The sequence below is a fragment of the Chelonia mydas genome, chromosome 9, assembly GCF_015237465.2.
Source record: "Chelonia mydas isolate rCheMyd1 chromosome 9, rCheMyd1.pri.v2, whole genome shotgun sequence".
Classification (NCBI taxonomy): Eukaryota; Metazoa; Chordata; order Testudines; family Cheloniidae; genus Chelonia; species Chelonia mydas.
This window is the reverse complement of record NC_057855.1, coordinates 7,881,637-7,900,939: the sequence shown is the minus strand read 5'-3', so window position 1 is coordinate 7,900,939 and position 19,303 is coordinate 7,881,637. Positions and strand designations below refer to the sequence as shown.

The window sequence follows — 19,303 nt, the reverse complement described above, 5'->3', positions numbered from 1 at the left end:
TGGAAGAAGCAGCTGCAGCTCTACCAACCCCCAGCCAAAGCCAAGGGCTGCTGGAAACTGGCTCCCGCCACCACAGAGCGTTTCCAGCGCTGTGCTGATGCCAGGGCTCTGCCCGAGCCAGCACAGAGAACCGGACGTCCTGATGGCGCATCCTCGCCGTAGGATGTGCAGGTCACCAACGTTCTCCTCCCATTAGGGACGGGGCATTCTTGCCTCTCAGCTCTCCAAAGGCCAACGGTGCTTTCGTAGCTTCCCCTGAAACATAGCGTTCAGTCTAGATGTGAGCCTCGGGCCAGGCTGGTTCCCTCTGGATCTGTCTACACTGCAATAAAACAGCTGCAGCCGGCCCATTTCAGCTGACTCGGGCTGGGGCTATAAAACTGCAGTGTAGACGCTGGGGCTTGGGCTGTAGCCCAGCCTCTGGGACCCTGCGAGGATCCCGGTCTACACTGTAATTTTATAACCCTGTGAGCTCAAGTCAGCTGGCACAGGCTTGGCATGGCTGTTTCATTGCAGCATAGATGGATCTTCAAAGATTTTATTGCTCAGAATAAAGGGCACCAGCAACAGCTCTGGATACCCTCCCTCAATGCAGTCGGCACACACGGATTGTCAGCAAATTCACCGGCCAAGGTGAGGGACGTGCAGCATAAACTGATGTGCAACTCCGTGTTATGCAGACAACGCATGCCAGCTGGCTCCTCCATGGCTGTTCTCAGGTCCCAAGCCCACGGTTCGCAGCGTATTGTTGCGAGCAAGGACTGCGCTCTCATTCGAAGCCCTTTTGGGTCTGTCTATACTGCAGTGTAAGCCCAGGGTTAGCAGAACTCGACCTAGCAGACCCTGGGCTTGAGCATCTAAACACGTTTGTAAGCCCAGGAACAATTGAACCTGGGGCTCCAGCATCTACCCTGCATTTTGCAGGCCTGAGTCCAACCACCCGCAACTGAGACTTCCCAGCACCCTCGCAGAACGCATCCCCCACAGCCCTTTGTTCGTGATGCAGAGCAGGAAAACTTTACTGTCCAAACCTGACTCTCCAGAGGACACAGAAGACTGGCTCATGGTATTTTTTTGGCAGACCCCCAGAGCATGAGTCCAGTGCGGCTGTATTTACACTGTAAAGCAATAGGGCTTGAACCCTAGGCCCCAGTTTGACTCAGGCACAAACCCTCCACCCCATGGGGTCCTGGGATGCTGGACAAGCCCTCAGCCCCATCTTCCACTCTGACCACCCAGGAAGGTGGGGAGGCTTCTGACGCTTTGCCTGGTCCGTCCCACTAGAGCAGCGGGGGAGGGACGGCCACATATAAAGCCAGACCAATGGGTGTCTCTAGGGACTTCCTCTGGTCTGCTCCAAATGCCAGGGCTCTAGGAAGTGCAGGGAGGAGCCCCAAGGGAGTGCCTGGCCCTGCCCTTCGTCCTGTCACCGCAGAGAATGGGGAGGACGATTGAAGTGGGGTTAGCAGGGAGCCAACATTTCCTATGGCCTGAGGAGAGACCCTTGAGGAGGTCTGAGCCCCCTGCGGCTGGACACCTCTCCCGGAGGGGCAAGAGGAAGATGGTGGGAACGGCAGCAGATCCTGAGCACATCTGGGGAGACGGGACACAGAACAGACTGGGGACCAGCCCTGGGTAAGTGATCATAGGCTGGGGCGGGGAGACCCATCCCTGATGCAGGGATTCAGGGCCTCTGCTAAACCCCCATTCCTCCCTTGAGCACAGAGCCCACAAGGGAGAGGTGCTGCTCAGTCCCAGCCCCGCCTGGAGTAACCTCAGACCTAGCCAGCAGCAGGACACAGCTCCCACCACACAGCCCAGGAGAGGGTGGCACCAGCCCAGGTGGAGCCCAGCCCTCGCAGAGCAATCCCAGCTTGGCTTGGGCGAAGTGAGCCCCCAGATCCTCGCTGCTAGGCACAGGTGCGGCAGCTCTAGCCCAGTGACAATACCCGGGGGCCACAGGGGCAGTGAACTCCCTCCCACGGACGTTCCCCTTCCAAAGGCTGCGCCATGGTAGCCTCCGCATGCCGTAGGCTGGGGACTACTGGGGGTGGGGGTTCAGGACTCCTGGGTTCTCTCCCATTTCCTCTCCGCCTCAGTTCTCCCCATGGGCCCTGGGCTCGCTGCAGGCAGAGGAGGGCAGCGTGAGCTCTTCTGATAAAGGGAGGCCTCAGAGGAGAGCAGAGGGGTGAGCGCGAAGCCCTGCTGGGTACAGCACCCACCGGGACCCGGCTGGGGCTCTCGGGCAGAAACTCCCAGGCGTCCCCACGGCTCTCGGGTGCAACAGACAGGAGTGCAAGAGTCTCATTAGCAAAGCATGCTGGGAAAGAGCAGCAGGCTTTCCCCAGAGATGCTTGAGGGGAGGCAGGGAAGAGGGGCCAGAGAGCGAGGAGACGCCGCACAAGGAGACCAGCCCTAAGCCAGCCCCAACGGCCCAGGGCCTCCCCCACCCCGAGCTCTGCACTCGCCCACATCAGGGCCAGAGTCCAGCATCCTCAGCCTCACTCGAAAGGGCCATGCTGCCCCCTGGTGGTGATCGGAAGGAATTGGCAGGTACTTGTTTTCTAGAGGTTACCTCTGCAGCAGAAATTCAGGGGTCTCCAATGCACCCCCTGCTGCCAAGGTCACCCTGGAATAAGGGGGCCCTTGATGGCTTCACAGACGGATATGGTGTACACACACACACAGGCTGCAGCTCTGATCTATGGAATGGGGCGCTCAGGCTGTAGGCCAGAGGCCTGCTCCCCCCATAGAGTCTTGGGGGGACAGGGGAATAAGGGGTGGGCTGGCACATATATACGTCACCTTAGAGGGACAAGCTACACAAGCCAAGCTGGCATCTTACAGCCCCTTTGCTCCACAAACAGCTTCCTCCTTGGAACGAGGATCCGCACAAGCCCCAAACCACTCACTCACCCTGCTGGGCCAGTGGCCTGGCTCACGACCTGCCTGGCACCGACAATGAACATCAGCAAGGGATGTGGCTGAACCAGAGCTGGGCATGGCATGTCCTTGGCTACACTTGCAGCCACATCATGCTCTGTGCCCACCCACCTGCATGTTTCAGAGTAGCAGCCGTGTTAGTCTGTATCTGCAAAAAGAAAAAGAGGACTTGTGGCACCTTAGAGACTAAAATTTATTTGAGCACAAGCTTTCGTGAGCTACAGCTCACTTCATCAGATGCATTCAGTGCATTTCCACTGAATGCATCCAATGAAGTGAGCTGTAGCTCACGAAAGCTTATGCTCAAATAAATTTGTTAGTCTCTAAGGTGCCACAAGTACTCCTTTTCCACCTGCATGTGTTACTGACACCCACTGTCAGCAAAGGGCATTTCCTGTAGCATAGACCAGGCTTATTAAGAGAGCAGTGAATGACTAGCCAGATAGAGCAGGGGCTCTGGAATACCCAAGGATGGAAGGGGGTGGGGGGGGAGAAGAGGAGAACAGTGAGAACACACCCACACCGAACACCATCTCAGGACATGTAGGAATATAGGCCACATTAGCCCTAGGTGAGCTACGGTTTTAAATTGAGTTTGGATCTTAGCATGAGTGACTGGCCCAAAGCATGTGACCAAAAAAAGAAATCATGAGAAAGGAGGACTGTTTGTGTTAAACACGTAGTGACCCTTTGGAATAGCAGCATTCCCCGATTTAAGGTTTGGGCTAAGCAACAGGACTAAAGAAAACATGGTTAATTGGGCACCAGGCGCAGTGAATAATTGGTTAGAAACGCTTAGTGCAGTAGTCAGGGACAAAATATGGCAAAGTGAGAGACGGGGAAAAACCTTGACGAGCAGAGTGCAGCCCTAAACTGCTTCCACTGACTTTAGCTAAGGTCCAACCACCAGCAGAGACATTGCTTGCTTGTTAGCAAGCTTTCTGAGTGCTCAGAGCTTTCCCTTGCCCCTCTGGGGGAAGACAGCTCCTGGGCCTGACCTGGCTGGAGTATTCGGGAGATGCTGATCACTGTAGAGAGTGAGAGTGCTGGGGTTGGAATGGTTGCTGCTGGACTGAAATATACCATGTGGTCTGTTTGCGGACCATGTGTGACTGTTGGATGCTGAGCCTAGCACCCTGCTAGGCAAGGCTGAGAGCTTCTTAACAAGGCTTTTTGAACAGGAGCAGCTAACGGGGGAATGTTCTGAGGTAGTTTAGAGGGGGTGTGGGGGCTACATACACTAACATTCCTTAAACTTAAGCTAACCCCCCCCCCCCCCCCCAAAAAACAAACAAACAAAGGAACGAGCTGCAGGAGTAAAAAAGAGAATGCAGGCAGAAATCCAGCAACAGAGTAGGGTCTACCCAGTTTATTGCACCCAATGCAGCATGTATGATTACCTGCCCTTTGGACAGGTGGCGTATGTATGCATTCGGTGCAAGGAGCTCCTGGCCCTCAGACACCGTGTACAGCCTTTGGAGACCAGGGTGGCTGAGCTGGAGGAGCTAAGGGAGACAGAGAGGTACATAGATGAGACTTTCCGGGACATAGTAGAACGGTCCCACCCCTGGTCTGAGAGCCTCTGTGCTGTTGAGGAAGATGAAAGCCTCAGGGAAGGAGAACACCCAATGGAGCAGAGGGAAACGATCCCATAGTTGGGACCCTCCTTCCAGATGATGATGTGGTATCCTCTTGCAGTGAGGATACCTCTCCGGGGGAGGGAACTCCAGTTATTAGGAAGAGACAGGTATTAGTAATGGGTGGTTTGATCATTAGGAACATAGATAGCTGGGTTTGCAATGACCATGAGAACTGCATGGTGACTTGCCTGCCTGGTGCGAAGGTTGTGGATCTCTCGAGACATCTAGATGACTTATGTGTAGTGCTGGGGAGGAGCTGGTGGTCGTGGTACATGTAGGTACCAGTGACATAGGAAGGGATAGGAGAGAGATCCTGGAGGCCAAATTTAAGCTGCTAGGTAAGAGATTGAAGTCCAGGACCTCCACAGTAGCATTATCCGAAATGCTTCCACCCACACGGCCAGTTAGACAGGCAGAACTGCAGGGTCTCAATGCGTGGATGAGACGATGGTGTACGGAGGAGGGGTTTACATTTATTAGGAACTGGGGAAACAAGTTTATAAAGTGCTTATATACCAGTGCTAGAAGTCTAAATAGTAAGATGGGCGAGTAGAGTGCCTCGTATTAAATGAGGATATTGATATAATAGACCTCATAGAGACTTGGTGGAATGAGGATAATCAGTGGGACCCAGTAATACCAGGGTACAAAATATATTGGAAGGACAGAACTGGTCATGCTGGTGGGGGAGTGGCACTGTACATGAAAGAAAGCATAGAATCAAATGAATTAAAAAAATCTTAAATGAACTAAATTGTACCATAGAATCTCTATGGATAGTAATTCCAAGCTCTAATAAGAATATAGCAGTAGGGATATACTACAGACCACCCGACCAGGATGATGATAGTGACTGTGAAATGCTCAGGGAGATCAGAGAGGCTATTAAAACAAAACACAATAATAATGGGGGATTTCAACTATCCCCATATTGACTGGGTACATGTCACCTCAGGACAGGATGCAGAGGTGAAGTCTGACACCTTAAATGACGGCTTCTTGGAGCAGCTAGTCCCTGAACCCACGAGAGACAATTCTTGATTTAGTTCTAAGTGGAGCAAGAGGTGAATATAGCTGGACCCCTTGGTAATAGTGACCATAATATAATTAGATTTAGCATTCCTGTGGTGGGGAAAACTGTAGCATTTATTTTCAGAAAGGGGAACTACACAAAACTGAGGAGGTTAGTGAAACACAAATTAAAAAGGTACAGTGCCAAAAGTGAAATCCCTGCAAGCTGTATGGGAACATTTTAAAGGCACCATAATAGAGGCTCAACTTAAATGTACACCCCAAATTAAAAAAAAACACAGTAAGAGAACCAAAGAAGTGCCAGTGTGGCTAAACAAAGTAAACGACGCAGTGAGAGGCAAAAAGGCTCCCTTTAAAGAAGTGGAAGTTAAATCCTAGTGAGGAAAATAGAAAGGAGCATGAACTCTGGCAAATGAAGTATAAAAAATATAATTAGGAAGACCAAAAAAGAATTTGAAGAACAGTTAGCCAAAGACTCAAAAAGTAATAGCAAAAAATGTTTTAAGTACATCAGAAGCAGGAAGCCTGCTAAATAACCAGTGGGGCCACTGGACGATCGAGATGCTAAAGGAGCACTCAAGGACAATAAGGCCATTGCGGAGAAACCAAATTAATTCTTTGAATCGGACTTCACAGCTGAGAAAGTGAGGGAGATTCCCAAACCTTAGCCATCCTTTTTAGGTGACAAATCTGAGGAACTGTCCCAGATTGAGGTGTCATTAGAGGAGGTTTTGGAACAAATTGATAAACTAAACAGTAATAAGTCACCAGGACCAGATGGGATTCACTCAAGAGTTCTGAAGAAACTCAAATGTGAAATTGCACGACTACTAACTGTAGTCTGCAACCTATCATTTAAATCAGCTTCTGTACCAAATGACTGGAGGAGAGCTAATGTGACACCAATTTTTAAAAAGGACTCCAGAGGTTATCCCGGCAATTACAGGCCAGTAAGCCTGACTTCAGCATCAGGCAAACTCTTTGAAACTATAGTGAAGAACAAAATTGTCAGACACATGGATGAACATAATTTGTTGAGAAGAGTCAACATGGTTTTTGTAAATGGAAAGCATGCATCAACAATCTACTAGAATTCTCTGAGGGGGTCAACAAGCATGTGGACAAGGGGGATCCAGTGGATATAGCGTACTTAGATTTTCAGAAAGTCTTCGTCAAGGTCCCTCACCAAAGCCTCTTAAGCAAAGTAAGCAGTCATAGGATAAGAGGGAAGGTCCTCTCATGGATTGGTAACGGGGTAAAAGATATGAAACAAAGGGTAGGAATAAATGGTCAGTTTTCAGAATGGAGAGAGGTAAATAGTGGTGTCCCCCAGGGGTCTGTACTGGGCCCAGTCCTATTCAACATATTCATAAATGATCTCGAAAAAGGGTAAACAGTGAGGTAGCAAAATTTGCAGATGACACAAAACTACTCAAGATTGTTAAGTCCCAGGCAGACTGTGAAGAGCTACAAAAGGATCTCTCAAAACTGGGTGACCGGGCAACAAAATGGCAGATGAAATTCAGTGTTGATAAATGCAAAGTAATGCACATTGGAAAACAATCCCAACTATACCTATAAAATGATGGGGTCTAAAGTAGCTGTTACAACTCAAGAGAGATCTTGGAGTCACTGTGGATAGTTCTCTGAAAACATCCCCTCAGTGTGCAGCGGCCGTCAAAAAAGCAAACAGAATGTTGGGAATCATTAAGAAAGGGATAGATAAGACAGAAAACATCGTATTGCCCCTATATAAATCCATGGTACACCCACATCTTGAATACTGTGGGTAGATGTGGTCGCCCCATCTCAAAAAAGATACTGGAACAAGTTCAGAAAGCGGCAACAAAAATTATTAGGGGTATGGAACGGCTGCCGTAAGAGGAGAGATTAATAAGACTGGGACTTTTTAGCTTGGAAAAGAGACGACTAAGGGGATATGATAGAGGTCTATAAAACCATGACTGGTGTGGAGAAAGTAAATAAGGAAGTGTTATTTACTCCTTCTCCTAACACAAGAACTAGGGGTCACCCAATGAAATTAATAGGCAGCGGGTTTAAAACAAAAGGAAGTATTTTTCCACACAGTGCACAGTCAACCTGTGGAACTCTTTGCCAGAGGGTGTTGTGAAGGCCAAGACTAACAGGGCTCAAAAAATAACTAGATAAGTTCATGGAGGATAGGTCCACCAGTGGCCATTAGGCAGGAATGGTGTCCCTAGCCTCTGTTTGCCAAAAGCTGGGAATGGGCAACAGGGGACGGATCACTTGATGATCACCTGCTCTGTTCATTCCCTCTGTGGCACCTGGCATTGACCACTGTCGGAAGACAGGACACTGGACTAGATGGACCTTTGGTCTGACTCAGTATGGCTGTTCTTATGTTCCTGGTGGTAGAATCTGATTATGTTGATATTTTGGATGTAACCAATGCCAAGTGGCCTTTGGACTAATAAAGGAATGCTTGTGTGGAAACTGAGTCATTGTAAAACCTTAATAAACTTACCAGGGTGTCAGGGTTCCTTCCCCACTCTGAACTCTGGGGTACAGATGTGGGGAACCGCATGAAAGGCCCCCTAAGCTTATTTTTACCGGCTTAGGTTAAAAACTTCCCCAAGGCACAAATCCTTCCTTGTCCTTGGATGGGTACTGCTGCCACCACCAAGTGAGTTAAACAAAGATTCAGGAAAAGGACCACTTGGAGTCCTATTCCCCCAAAATACTCCCCCAAGCCTATTCACCCCCTTTCCTGGGGAGGCTTGAGAATAATATCCTAACCAATTGGTTACAAAATGATCCAAGACCCAAAACCCTGGGTCCTGGAACAATGGAAAAATCAGTCAGGTTCTTAAAAAGAAGGATTTTATTTAAAGAGAAAACGGTAAAAGAATCACCTCTGCAAACTTAGGCTGGTAGTTAACCTTACAGAGTAGCAGAAAATACAAAGAGCACAGAGGAACCCCCTCTAGCCTTAAAAACAAAAGGAGTACTTGTGGCACCTTAGAGTCTAAAATTTATTTGAGCATAAGCTTTCGTGAGCTACAGCTCACTTCATCGGATGCATTCAGTGGAAAATACGGGGGGAGATTTTATATACACAGGGAACATGAAACAATGGGTGTTACCATACACACTGTAATGAGAGTGATCAGGTAAGGTGAGCTATTACCAGCAGGAGAGAAAAAAAAAACTTTTTGTAGTGATAATCAAGGTGGATTATAATTTTGCAGATACAGACTAACACGGCTGCTACTCTGAAACCCCTCCAGCCTTAGTTTCAAAGTTACAACAAAACAGGGATAAACCTCCCTCTAGCAAAGGGAAAATTCACAGGTTGAGAAAACAAAGGTAAACTAATACGCTATCCCCGACTGTTACTTACAAATTTGAAATATGAGAGACTTGCTCAGGAAGATTTGGAGAACATGGATTGATGTCGGGTCCTCCTTAGTCCCAAGAGCAAACGGCCACAGAAAACAAAGACCCCAAAACAAAACCTCTTCCCTCCCCCCCCCCCCACCAGATTTGAAAGTATCTTTTGTCCCCATTGGTTCCTTTGGTCAGGTGCCAACCAGGTTACTTGAGCTTCTTAACCCCTTGCAGGTAAGGAGGAATTTAGGCTACACCCTATGGTTATGACACAGGGAAATTTCCAACAGGCTGCAGTGTGGTCAGCTCTCAGCAGCTAACCAGACTGGGAGACACATTTGAGTCAGTAGGGGGCACTCTCCTCTCCAGGAGAGTGCAGATCCCACTATGCCTCCTCACCAAGTTCACTACAACCCTCCACAGAAGCAGCCAGTTACTCCCCCAGACAGAGGGAAAGACAGATCCATGTTCTCCCCTGTCTGTCCTGCAGCACTCAGCCCCAGAAAGGCCACGTTCAAGGACCACCGATTCAAAGAGACCTTCTCACACAGCCCGGGCCGAGGTCACCCAACACAGCCCAGGCCTTCCCCACAGCCGCTGGGACGTAATCCGGACGAAACCCGCCATTGATCCTGTTCCCCCAGGCCAGGTGTGCAGCTGCCTCCCATCGCTAACACCAGCAGCTGACCACTCGCCAGTACCTTCCCCTTCCGCACCTGGAAGTGCCCAGCCCAGGGCGGAGATGTGCGTGGGATAAAGGGATGATTCTCTGCTCAGGCTCCCCCCACAATCCCAGCACCACTGGATTTCTCTACTACAATGATCAGCAATGAAACAGTTAACAACATTAACACTCAATGCATCATTAGGCTCCAGAGATAACAACCCTGGACATGAGAGGAGGCAGGTCAGGGGTCTCAGAGCTTTCCTTCCTAACTGCCAGCAGGCTCAGGTAGACGAGGCTATGCCAGTGCCGGGTTCTCAAGGCTACTTCCCAGGAAGATAGGTCTAACTTCACGTGGCTGGGGCCTCTAGGCACTACCTCAGTGTAGAGGGGTCACTACCGCAACCGGCTCCATCCCAGCCCTGTCACTCGGCATCAGGTGCAGGATCACACCGGCTAGCATGTCACCATTGTCCTTTTCTGGCCGCACTGCGTCTGCCCCAACTACACCAGTCCAGCTCCTCAGCCAGGGGGCCCCGGGACAGGCCAGAGCCCAGCATGGTTAAAACATACTTCAGTCTCATGGCACAGGCATGTCTGAGCCATGTGTTATCCACCTCTCCGAGTCACTGAGCCCGGCACAGTCCAAGGGGTGCAGCACTATCCAGGGACATGGCTCAGTCCCATCCGCCTTACAGAGCTAGACCCAGGTCCCCCACTGAGGGAGCATCTCCTAGGGCGGACCAGTCCCCCCAGGCGCCCGGGAGGCTGCAGCTCTCTGAGGGCGCAAGCCCTGACGTTACCGCGACTCCGGGGGGCACCCTTCGCAGAGAAGAAAGGCACCGTCAGTGTTTTGTTTATGGAGGACCTACAATAAACCGAAAGAGCGGGGGGGGGGGGGGAGGTATCTTAGTGCCGGGCAGTGGAAACACGTGTCATCCCGCGCGGGGACCCCCAGCACAAACCCACCACCAAGATCCAGCCCCGCAGAGGAAAACGGGGACAGAGACCGGGGTGCCCCTAACCCAGCCCCAGGCGCCGGTCCGCGGGAGGGAGGTGAAAGCCCCGATGAGGCTGAGGGGTAGCCCCGGGGGGTTTCACTCACCCAGCACCAGGATCCGGTCCCCCGGGCGCAGCTCCGCCTCCAGCTGCTGGCGGAAGCAGGATAAGCCCCCAAACCACTCAGCCGGAGTAGCCCCCGCCTCGCGGTACCGCGAGTCCCAGAAGCGCCGGTCCCGGTACCGGAGGTTAGAGTCCGGCAGCCAGGGAAGACCCGGGCTCCCGGAGCCGGGGGCGCGGCGGCAGCGGCTATGTGAGGGCGGGGCCATCGATCGGGGGCGTGGCCGATCTGCAGCTGGTCGCTGAAACCGAACCTGCCGCCTCCCACGTGTATCCCCACAAAGAGCGTGGCACTTCCGGGCCGGGTTTGGTGCAACGCTGAAAACACTCCGTCCGGAAACCAACCCCCCCCGTCCCCGCCCCAGCGGGCAGGCCGAGCCCGTGGGAGTGGACCCTGTGGCCAGCTCCCAGGGGACGGAAAGAGGAGGGGATGTTGCCTCATGGGGACCCCCTTCCTCATGGGGACCCCCACCACTCCGTGCTGCCCCCACCACGCCCTGCGTCCTCACCCCTGTGTCACCATCCCCCGGCCCTTCTGTCACCCCCATGCACGACATAGCCCACCCCCTGGACGCCGGGGTCAGGGGCACCGCTTAATCATGGTACGTTTAGGGCCACAGGTATCAGGACCCTAGCCCAGAATGCAGCCCCTCGGGGGCAGGGATGGGGCAGGACACTTGTTGATCCAGCGACCCCCCTCACACAGCAGTGAAATGCAGCTGCCTCTGGGCGGAGGTGCATCAGCTGCTTCCCCACGCCCTGCCAACCAGGGCTGTAAGGGAAGATGATTCCTGTGTTCCCAACACCAGCCACTGGGGATTTAGGAAGCCCAGCTTGGTCGGGACATTTAAAGACGTGGCAAACAGCTGAGCCAGCCCCAGCGCTCTCACCAGCAGGCCACGCTGCCCTCCCACAGCCTGGAACAGCCCGGAGCCCCCCCGGTCTCTGTGTCCCCCGCCCCACCAGCTTTGCCTCTCTCCGGCCAGCCCCAGGCAACACGTGGCTGGGTCCAGGGCAAGCTCCTGACATGGCCCCATCGCAGCCCGGCAGGCAGATCCCGTCCCCCGTTTTCCTCGGGCCTGGGGGACCGACCGGGGACCGGCCTCCCTGGGGGGGCTGCGTGTTTCCTCCCGAAGTGGAGGAGCCCTTAGCCCGTGACACCGGGGCCAGGAGTCGGCCGCCTGGCCCGCGCAGTGTGGACGATGGCTCCCGCTCCCGGCTCGGGGCTCCGGCGGAAAGGGGCGGCGGGGCCGGGCTCGCTGCGCCAGGGCCTGCGGCGAGCCTGGCAGGAGAAGCACCGGGTGCTCCTGGCGCCCCAGTACACGGGGCTGGTGGCCGCCTGGCTCTGCCTGGCGGAGGTGGGGGTCACGCACTGGGTCATTCGCAGGGTGGCATGTGAGTGGCCTGGAGCATTTCCTACGGGGCGGCGAGGCGGGCCGGGCCGGCCCGGGACAGGCCCCGAACCTGGGACCCGGGACCAGGGCTGGGCTAGCAGGGGCTGCGGGTCGGGAGTGAGGGGCACCGGCAGAGCTGACTGTGTGGTGCCCAGGGCTGGTACCAGGGGGCTGCGGGTCAGGAGTGAGGGCACCGGCAGAGCTGGGTGTGGGGAGCCCAGGGCTGGGCTAGCAGGGGCTGTGGGTCGGGAGTGAGGGGCTCCGGCAGAGCTGGGTGTGGGGAGCGCAGGGCTGGTACCAGGGGGCTGTGGGTTGGGAGTGAGGGTCTCTGGCAGAGCTGGGTGTGGGGAGCCCAGGGCTGGGCTAGCAGGGGCTGCGGGTCTGGAGTGAGGGTCTCTGGCAGAGCTGGGTCTGGGGAGCCCGGGGCTGCGGGCTGGGAGTGAGGGGCTCTGGCAGAGCTGGGTGTGGGGAGTCCAGGGCTGAGTTAACAGGGGCTGCGGGTCGGGAGTGAGGGGCTCTGGCAGAGCTGGGTGTGGGGAGTCCAGGGCTGAGTTAACAGGGGCTGCGGGTCGGGAGTGAGGGGCTCTGGCAGAGCTGGGTGTGGGGAGCCCAGGGCTGGGATAACAGGGGCTGCGGGTCGGGAGTGAGGGGCACCAGGAGAGCTGGGTGTGGGGAGCCCAGAGCTGGGACGGCAGGGGGCTGCGGGCTGGGAGTGAGGGGCTATGGCAGAGCTGGGTGTGGGGAGCCCAGGGCTGGGCTAGTAGGGGCTGCGGGTCTGGGGTGAGGGGCATTGGCAGAGCTGGGTGTGGGGAGCCCAGGGCTGAGATAACAGGGGCTGTGGGTCAGGACTGAGGGGCATTGGCAGAGCTGTTGTGGGGGAACCTCGAGGCTGCTGTGGGCTACTTTTTCACTGTTAGTTCAAATTCAAGCTTCTGACCCTCCGTATCCCGCCCTGCCCCCCAGCTCCTCTCACTCGCTCCCCCCCTTCTTTCTCAGCTTTGTCTCCTCCCATTGGCCCCTTCACAGTTAATTCACTGGAACAGCCCCCTGCCCAGCTCCCCGCCTGGCCCTCCCTGTGATCTCTCCTTACTTTACGCTGTAGTGCCAGTCTCCAGCTCTGTGCCTGGCTGCTCCTCTGGTGTTACCGAGTTGGGAAGTCCCATGGGGCAAGGACCTGGCTTGGTGCCCATCTCCCACCCCGTAGGGTTGGGGAATGACCATGTTTTCTTAGCCCTCTCCTAGCACCTGTCTGTGTGGAGACGCTGCTGAGTGTGAGCCGCATGCTCTCCCCACAGACACAGAGATCGACTGGAAAGCCTACATGGATGAGGTGGAGGGAGTCGTTAACGGGACCTTCGATTACACCCAGCTGAAGGGAGATACCGGGCCCCTGGTGTGAGTACAGGAAGGGCTGGGAGGGAGCTGGGGACTTGGGGGACCAATCCTGGGGGCCGGGGCTTCCTGCTGGCTAAGGAAGGGAAGTGTGTGTCTAAGAGGTGGATAGGGCCTGTCTCTTTTGGGAGGGGGCTGTCCGTTGGCCAGGTCCCCTTCCCTCTTGCAGTGGCCCAGACTGCCCCAGCCCCTCACTCCCGTCTCTCTCTGTAGTTACCCCGCCGGGTTTGTTTACATCTTCCTGGGTCTCTACTACATCACCAGCCGCGGCACCAACATCCGTCTGGCACAGTATCTCTTCGCCGCGCTCTATCTCGTGACGCTGCTGCTTGTCTTCCGCATCTACAGCCGGACCAGAAAGGTGAGACGCTACTTGCAGCCACCCGGCCAGGGCCAAAGTCCCCTGGGGCTCAAGGGAGTAATCACAACTCCAGCTTCTGAGCACATCCGCCCTGTGCGGAGCTGCGGGTCGGGAGTGAGGGGCATTGGCAGAGCTGTGGGTGGGAAGTCCAGGGCTGGAATAGCGGGGGGCTGTGTGTCAGGCCTGAGGGGCATTGGCAGAGATGGGAGAGCCCAGGGCTGGGATAACAGGGGCTGCAGGCTGGGACTGAGGGGCACTGGCAGAGATGTGGGGGATCCTAGGACTGGAATAGCAGGGGGCTGTGGGTTGGGACTGAGGGGCACTGGCAGAGATGTGGGGGATCCTAGGACTGGAGTAGCAGGGGGCTGTGGGTTGGGACTGAGGAGCATTGGCAGTGCTGGGATACCAGGGGGTGATGGGTCAGGACTGACAAGTATCGGGGGGCTGGGACTGCAGTGATGGCAGCCCCTGTCTCTGCTCGTAGGTCCCCCCCTATGTTTTCTTCTTCATGTGCTGCGCTTCTTACCGCATCCACTCCATCTACATCCTGCGACTCTTTAATGACCCCGTTGCCATGGCCATCCTCTTCCTCGCAGTCAACCTCTTCCTGGAAGAGCGCTGGTCCTGGGGCTGCTGCTTCTTCAGGTGCGTGCCCCCTAAACCACAAGGCCTGAGCCTCTGGACCCCTTCCTTTGGCTGGGGAGTGTCGGATTCTCGTGGGTTGTTCTGGGTCAGGACTGACCCCTCCCTGCTCCAGGACACGAGGCCTCTGGGGCTGAGGAGCGCAGCGAGTCCACGCTAGGGGTGGTTGCTGCTCCCAGGAGCTCCCGGTCACGGATAGAGCTCGGGGAAGGGGAACGAGCACAGGTGACTTCTGCGCAGATCAGCAGGATTGACTCCAGCAGCATGACAGAGGTTGGGCTCTAAGCGTCCATCTACCCTGCAGCTAGATACCCATGTCTGGCCCGAGTCAGCTGGCAGCGTGGATGTGCCCTCAGGGGGACTGAGACATGGGTAGGGCAGGGTCTCACAAGTCGCTGTGCACAGGAATTAGCATTGGGAGCCTTAGCAGAGCAGAGGGGATGGGGAGGGGCAACGCCAAGCAGATGAGGGAGGAGCAGGGACGGGCACTTCCCCAGAGCTTGGGTGGCTGTGATGTTGGAGGAGGAGCCAGTGGAGGGATCCCCTACTGGGAGTGACCTGATCAAACCCCTGGGCCAGGACGAGGCCTCTCGGGGCAGGATTTGTGCAGGCTGGAGGGGGGGGCGGCATTTGGGAGGCCAGAGAGGAGGAGGCAGCAGTGGCCCGGGCAGGACATTTGGGCTGTGGGTATGGAGAGGAAAGAACGGATTTTGGAGATGCTGAGCATGGAGAAGCAGCAGGATTTGGAAACGGCCCAGATGCATAAGCTATGGGCGAGGGCGGAATCGGACACAACCCCACATGCCCCCGACAGCACCTGTCTGAGCCAGTCGAGCTGCGGTTGGCCGGATCCCCATGCCCCTGACAGCACCCAACTGAGCCGCTCGGCCTGCGTTTCCGGGGAGGCCGCATCTAACCCCTCAGCCCGCATCCTCTGACAGGGACAGTTCGTTCCCCTGGCTCCGCTCCCCTCAGGATGGGCAGCTGCCAGTCTCCTCTCACCGTCTGTCTTGTCACTTCATCCAGGGCCCTCCCCCACCAGCCTCAGCACCATTACAGCGCTGGAAGAGGGTCCGCTAGGGCTGGGGAACCTGCGTGGGGGAGGGGGGCCTGCAGTCAGGATCAGGGCCATTCTGCGCAGGGTCAGGGCCAGGGAGGGGTGGCACCCCGCAGGCAAAGCCCTGGTGAGCCGCAGTGACTCTCTCTCTCCCCTCAGCCTGGCCGTGTCGGTGAAGATGAACGTCCTTCTCTTCGCTCCAGGGCTCCTCTTCCTGCTCCTCTGGCGCTTCGGCCCCCTGGGCGCCATCCCCAAGCTCTCCATCTGCGCACTGCTGCAGGTAACCCACCCCGTGGGCCTGGCCCAGCCCAGGCGAACGCTGGGGCCCTGCATAGCTGGGGCGAGCTGTGTGGCCAGCCCAGTCTGTGGGTCTCTGATGCCTCCTGCATGGATGCACCTGACTCTGCCAGGCTGAACCCAAGAGGCCCAGCATCCAGAGACTCATGGGGGACGGGGCAAATCAGGACAGTGGATGGGTGGGTAGAGAGGGAGCCTGGGGCAAAGACCATCCCCACCCAGAGCCCCCTCACAAACTCGCACTTAGTATCCCCAGCCGTTCAGTGTCCCCCAAGGCGGGAGGCAAGGAGCCTGGGGGCCCAAATTCACACAGGACATGACGGGAGCAGCAGGCAGGAGAACACAATGTGAGCTTCTTCCTGCAGCTCTGCCAATGTCCCTGCTCCCCCCACACCTCTGCCAGTGCCCCTCAACCCCGACCCACAGACCCCTGCTATCCCAGCCCTGGGCTTTCCCCATTCAGCTCTGCTGATGCCCATCAGTCCCGATCCCCAGCACTTAGGGGTGTCTGGCGAGGTACCTGGGACAGTTCTGGCTGGGGAGCTGCTCTCATGGTTCGGGGGTCTCACTTGCAGGTGGTCCTGGGGCTGCCCTTCCTGCTGGAGAACCCTGTTGGGTACGTGACCCGCTCTTTCGACCTGGGCCGCCAGTTCCTTTTCAAGTGGACGGTGAACTGGCGGTTCCTGCCAGAGGAGGTTTTCCAGCATCGGGCCTTCCACCTGGCACTTCTCGCAGCCCACCTGGGTGCCCTGGGACTCTTTGCACTGCATCGGTGGCACAGGTGAGACCCCGGCATGGAACGGGGCGCCGGGTACAGAGCAGCTGATCCCTGAGGTTTCCCTGCAGCCCCTACACTGCCAGGTGGTTTGGAGAGGAGGCCGAGGCAGCCCACGCCCACAGATCCCTGCCTGGCCGGGCTACCAGGAGCATAGCGTTAAAAAGCTTCCATTGCATTGGGGCTATGGAGTTCGGGGGGAGGCAGGGGAAGGGAGAACTTTAGTCCATTTTTGGGGCCTCCCCTATTCAGACGTGGGCCCCCTGGCTCTGTGAAGCCATTGCTGGCTGTATAGTCTTGGAGGGGCCAGTTCATGGCCCGGGGGGTCTGCAGCCTCTCTGCCGGGATTGGGCCTGAAGGGTCCTGTGCTCGTCCTTCTCCCCTGCAGGTCTGAGGGGAGTCTCTTGTCACTGCTGAAGGATCCAGCAGAGAGGAAGAGTCCACCCCAGCCCCTGACGGCCAACCATATCCTTACACTGGAGCTGGCGATGGAGGCTAGGGCAGGGCAGCCCTGGCTGGCCAGGGAGTGCTTGAAGGCCATGGGCTTGAGGAGGCCCCGGTGCAAGCATCTCCAGGCTCCCTGCCATGCGGCGCTGGGGAGACCCAGGCGTCCTGGGGCCTCCCAGTCCCACAGCCCGGAGTGGCGTGGCTGTTTGGGAGCTTCCCCCACACTGGGTTAGGAGGGGGGAAGCAGCCACTCCCTGTGCAGCCTTGTGGCTCTGGGATTCAGTCACGTGCTGGGAGCCCCAGCCTGGGCTGGGAGGTTGGGATGGGAGGACAGTAGCCCTGGAGCCAGCAGCTCCGTTCCTCCTTAACGGCAGCGCACAGGTCGTCTTCGTTCTCTTCACCTCCAACTTCATCGGCATTTGCTGCAGCCGGTCCCTGCACTATCAGTTCTACGTGTGGTATTTCCACACCCTGCCCTACCTGCTGTGGTGCACCCCCGCCGGGAAGCTCAGCCACCTGCTGAGGTACGGGCCTGGGAGGGGAGTGGGGTCGACCTACCTTTGTGCCTCAGTGTCCTGTCCCCAGCTCCTGGGAATCCCTCCCACTGCTGGTACTGCACAGAGCAGGCCCTGGCCTTCAGTGGTGCCATAAACTTGAGCAAATGAGGGGCTGTGTGGGTTCCTCCTGGGTAATTATCCACATTGCAACTCTGCTTGATTCGTCATCTCTGCTGTGGAAAGGGCCAGGGCCAGGATCGCAGGGGCTGTGGGTCAGGAGTGAGGAGTATCGGCAGATGTGTGTGATGGGGAGCCCATGGCTAGGATAGCGGGGGGCTGTGGGTCAGGAGTGAGGGATATCGGCAGATCTGTGTGATGGGAAGCCCAGGGCTGGGATAGTGGGGGCTGCGGGTTGGGAGTGAGGGGTATTGGCCCATCTTTGTGACAGGGGGAGCCCAGAGCTGGGGTTGCGGGGGGCTGCAGGTTGGGAGTGAGGGATATCGGCAGATCTGTGTGACGTGGAGCCCAGGGCTGGGATAGTAGGGGGCTGTGGGTCAGGAGTGAGGGGTAGCGGCAGATCCATATGACAGGGGGAGCCCAGGGCTGGGATAATGGGGCGCTGTGGGTCAGGAGTGAGGGATATCGGCCAATCTGTGTGACGGGGAGCCCAGGGCTGGGATAGCGGGGGGCTTTGGGTTGGGAGTGAGGGGTATTGGCAGATCTGCGTGACGGGGAGCCCCCCAGGGGTGGGATAGCAGGGTGAGGAGCTGAAGGCTGTTCTCCCTCCTGTGGGGGAGGGACCTGACTCCCCAGCGCTGACCCAGTTCTCTCCCATTGCAGGGTGCTAATCCTGGGCCTCATCGAGCTCTCCTGGAACACGTACCCCTCCACACTTTGCAGCTCAGCCTTCCTGCATGTGTGTCACGGGATGATCCTGCTGCAGCTCTGGTATGGCACCACTGCCCCCCTGGAGCCACAGGGCCCTCCCGCTGCCCAGAAAACGACCCCCTCCCTGAAAAAGACACAGTGAGACCGTGGGCAGCTGGACGATGGGACCTGCAGCCCTCCCCCTGGGAGCTGGAGCTGGATATTCTGCCTGGGTGGGACAATGCTCTGGGCTGGTAGCCCTGGCTGCTGAATTTCCAGGCTGTTCTGCAGCTGCCGCTCAGCCGGTGGCACTGCCTGTCCTACCCGGTGGCTGAGTGGAGCAGGCCCCCCCCGGGGACGCCTGTTACATGGGATTTCCTCAATAAACGTGGCAATGTCCCTGTGGGCTCTCCTGACCCCGGCCTGCAGTCTGGCCCTGGCCTGCAGTGATCTGCCTGGCCCTTGCTGCTGTTGGGGCAGAGGCACCATTTCACAGGACGGAGCAGCTGCCCTGCTTTTGGAGGGAGTGGGGTATAATGGCTAGAGCAGTGGCTTGGGATCCAGGACTCCTGGGTTCCATTCTCAGCCCTGGGTGGGAGTATGGTTAGAGCAGGGGGCTGGGTGGCAGAGGGCAGCTCTGGGAGGGAGGACTCCTGGCTTCTATGTGCTCCCAGGGGCAAGTCCCTGAGGGGTACCTGCAAAGACACCCATTTCAGGGAACAATGTGACTGGCCTTGGAGGTGCTTAAAACTCGGTCAGTCTTAGAGGAGATGGGACCACACATGGGGATAAGCATCACCCCCAACC

At 56.6% G+C, this 19,303-nt stretch overlaps 2 protein-coding genes across 3 annotated transcripts in view; one reads left to right on the top strand and one right to left on the bottom strand.

The window, feature by feature from the left end:
* The window catches only part of EEF1AKMT4 (EEF1A lysine methyltransferase 4), a 30,649-nt gene extending 19,576 nt beyond the window's left edge, over positions 1-11,073 (bottom strand). Inside the window, exon 1 of the mRNA XM_037909323.2 lies at positions 10,754-11,073. Coding sequence (XP_037765251.1) covers positions 10,754-10,976 — 223 coding nt within the window. The 5' untranslated portion in view covers positions 10,977-11,073. The remainder of the gene's footprint in view (positions 1-10,753) is intronic.
* Positions 11,074-11,739: 666 nt separating this feature from the next.
* On the top strand, positions 11,740-18,929 carry ALG3 (ALG3 alpha-1,3- mannosyltransferase). Of its 2 annotated transcripts, none has more exons than XM_037909670.2 (9): positions 11,740-12,125; positions 13,457-13,556; positions 13,767-13,914; positions 14,399-14,559; positions 15,773-15,893; positions 16,486-16,691; positions 17,074-17,150; positions 17,512-17,656; positions 18,470-18,929. In XM_037909670.2, the coding sequence occupies exons 1-9, from the start codon at positions 11,795-11,797 to the stop codon at positions 18,657-18,659; spliced, it is 1,479 nt and encodes a 492-aa protein (XP_037765598.1). In that variant the 5' UTR covers positions 11,740-11,794; the 3' UTR covers positions 18,660-18,929. The 2 variants fall into 2 exon arrangements, with proteins under 2 accessions (XP_037765598.1, XP_037765601.1); XM_037909673.2 differs by having other exon boundaries at positions 11,906-12,162.
* Positions 18,930-19,303: the final 374 nt, after the last annotated feature.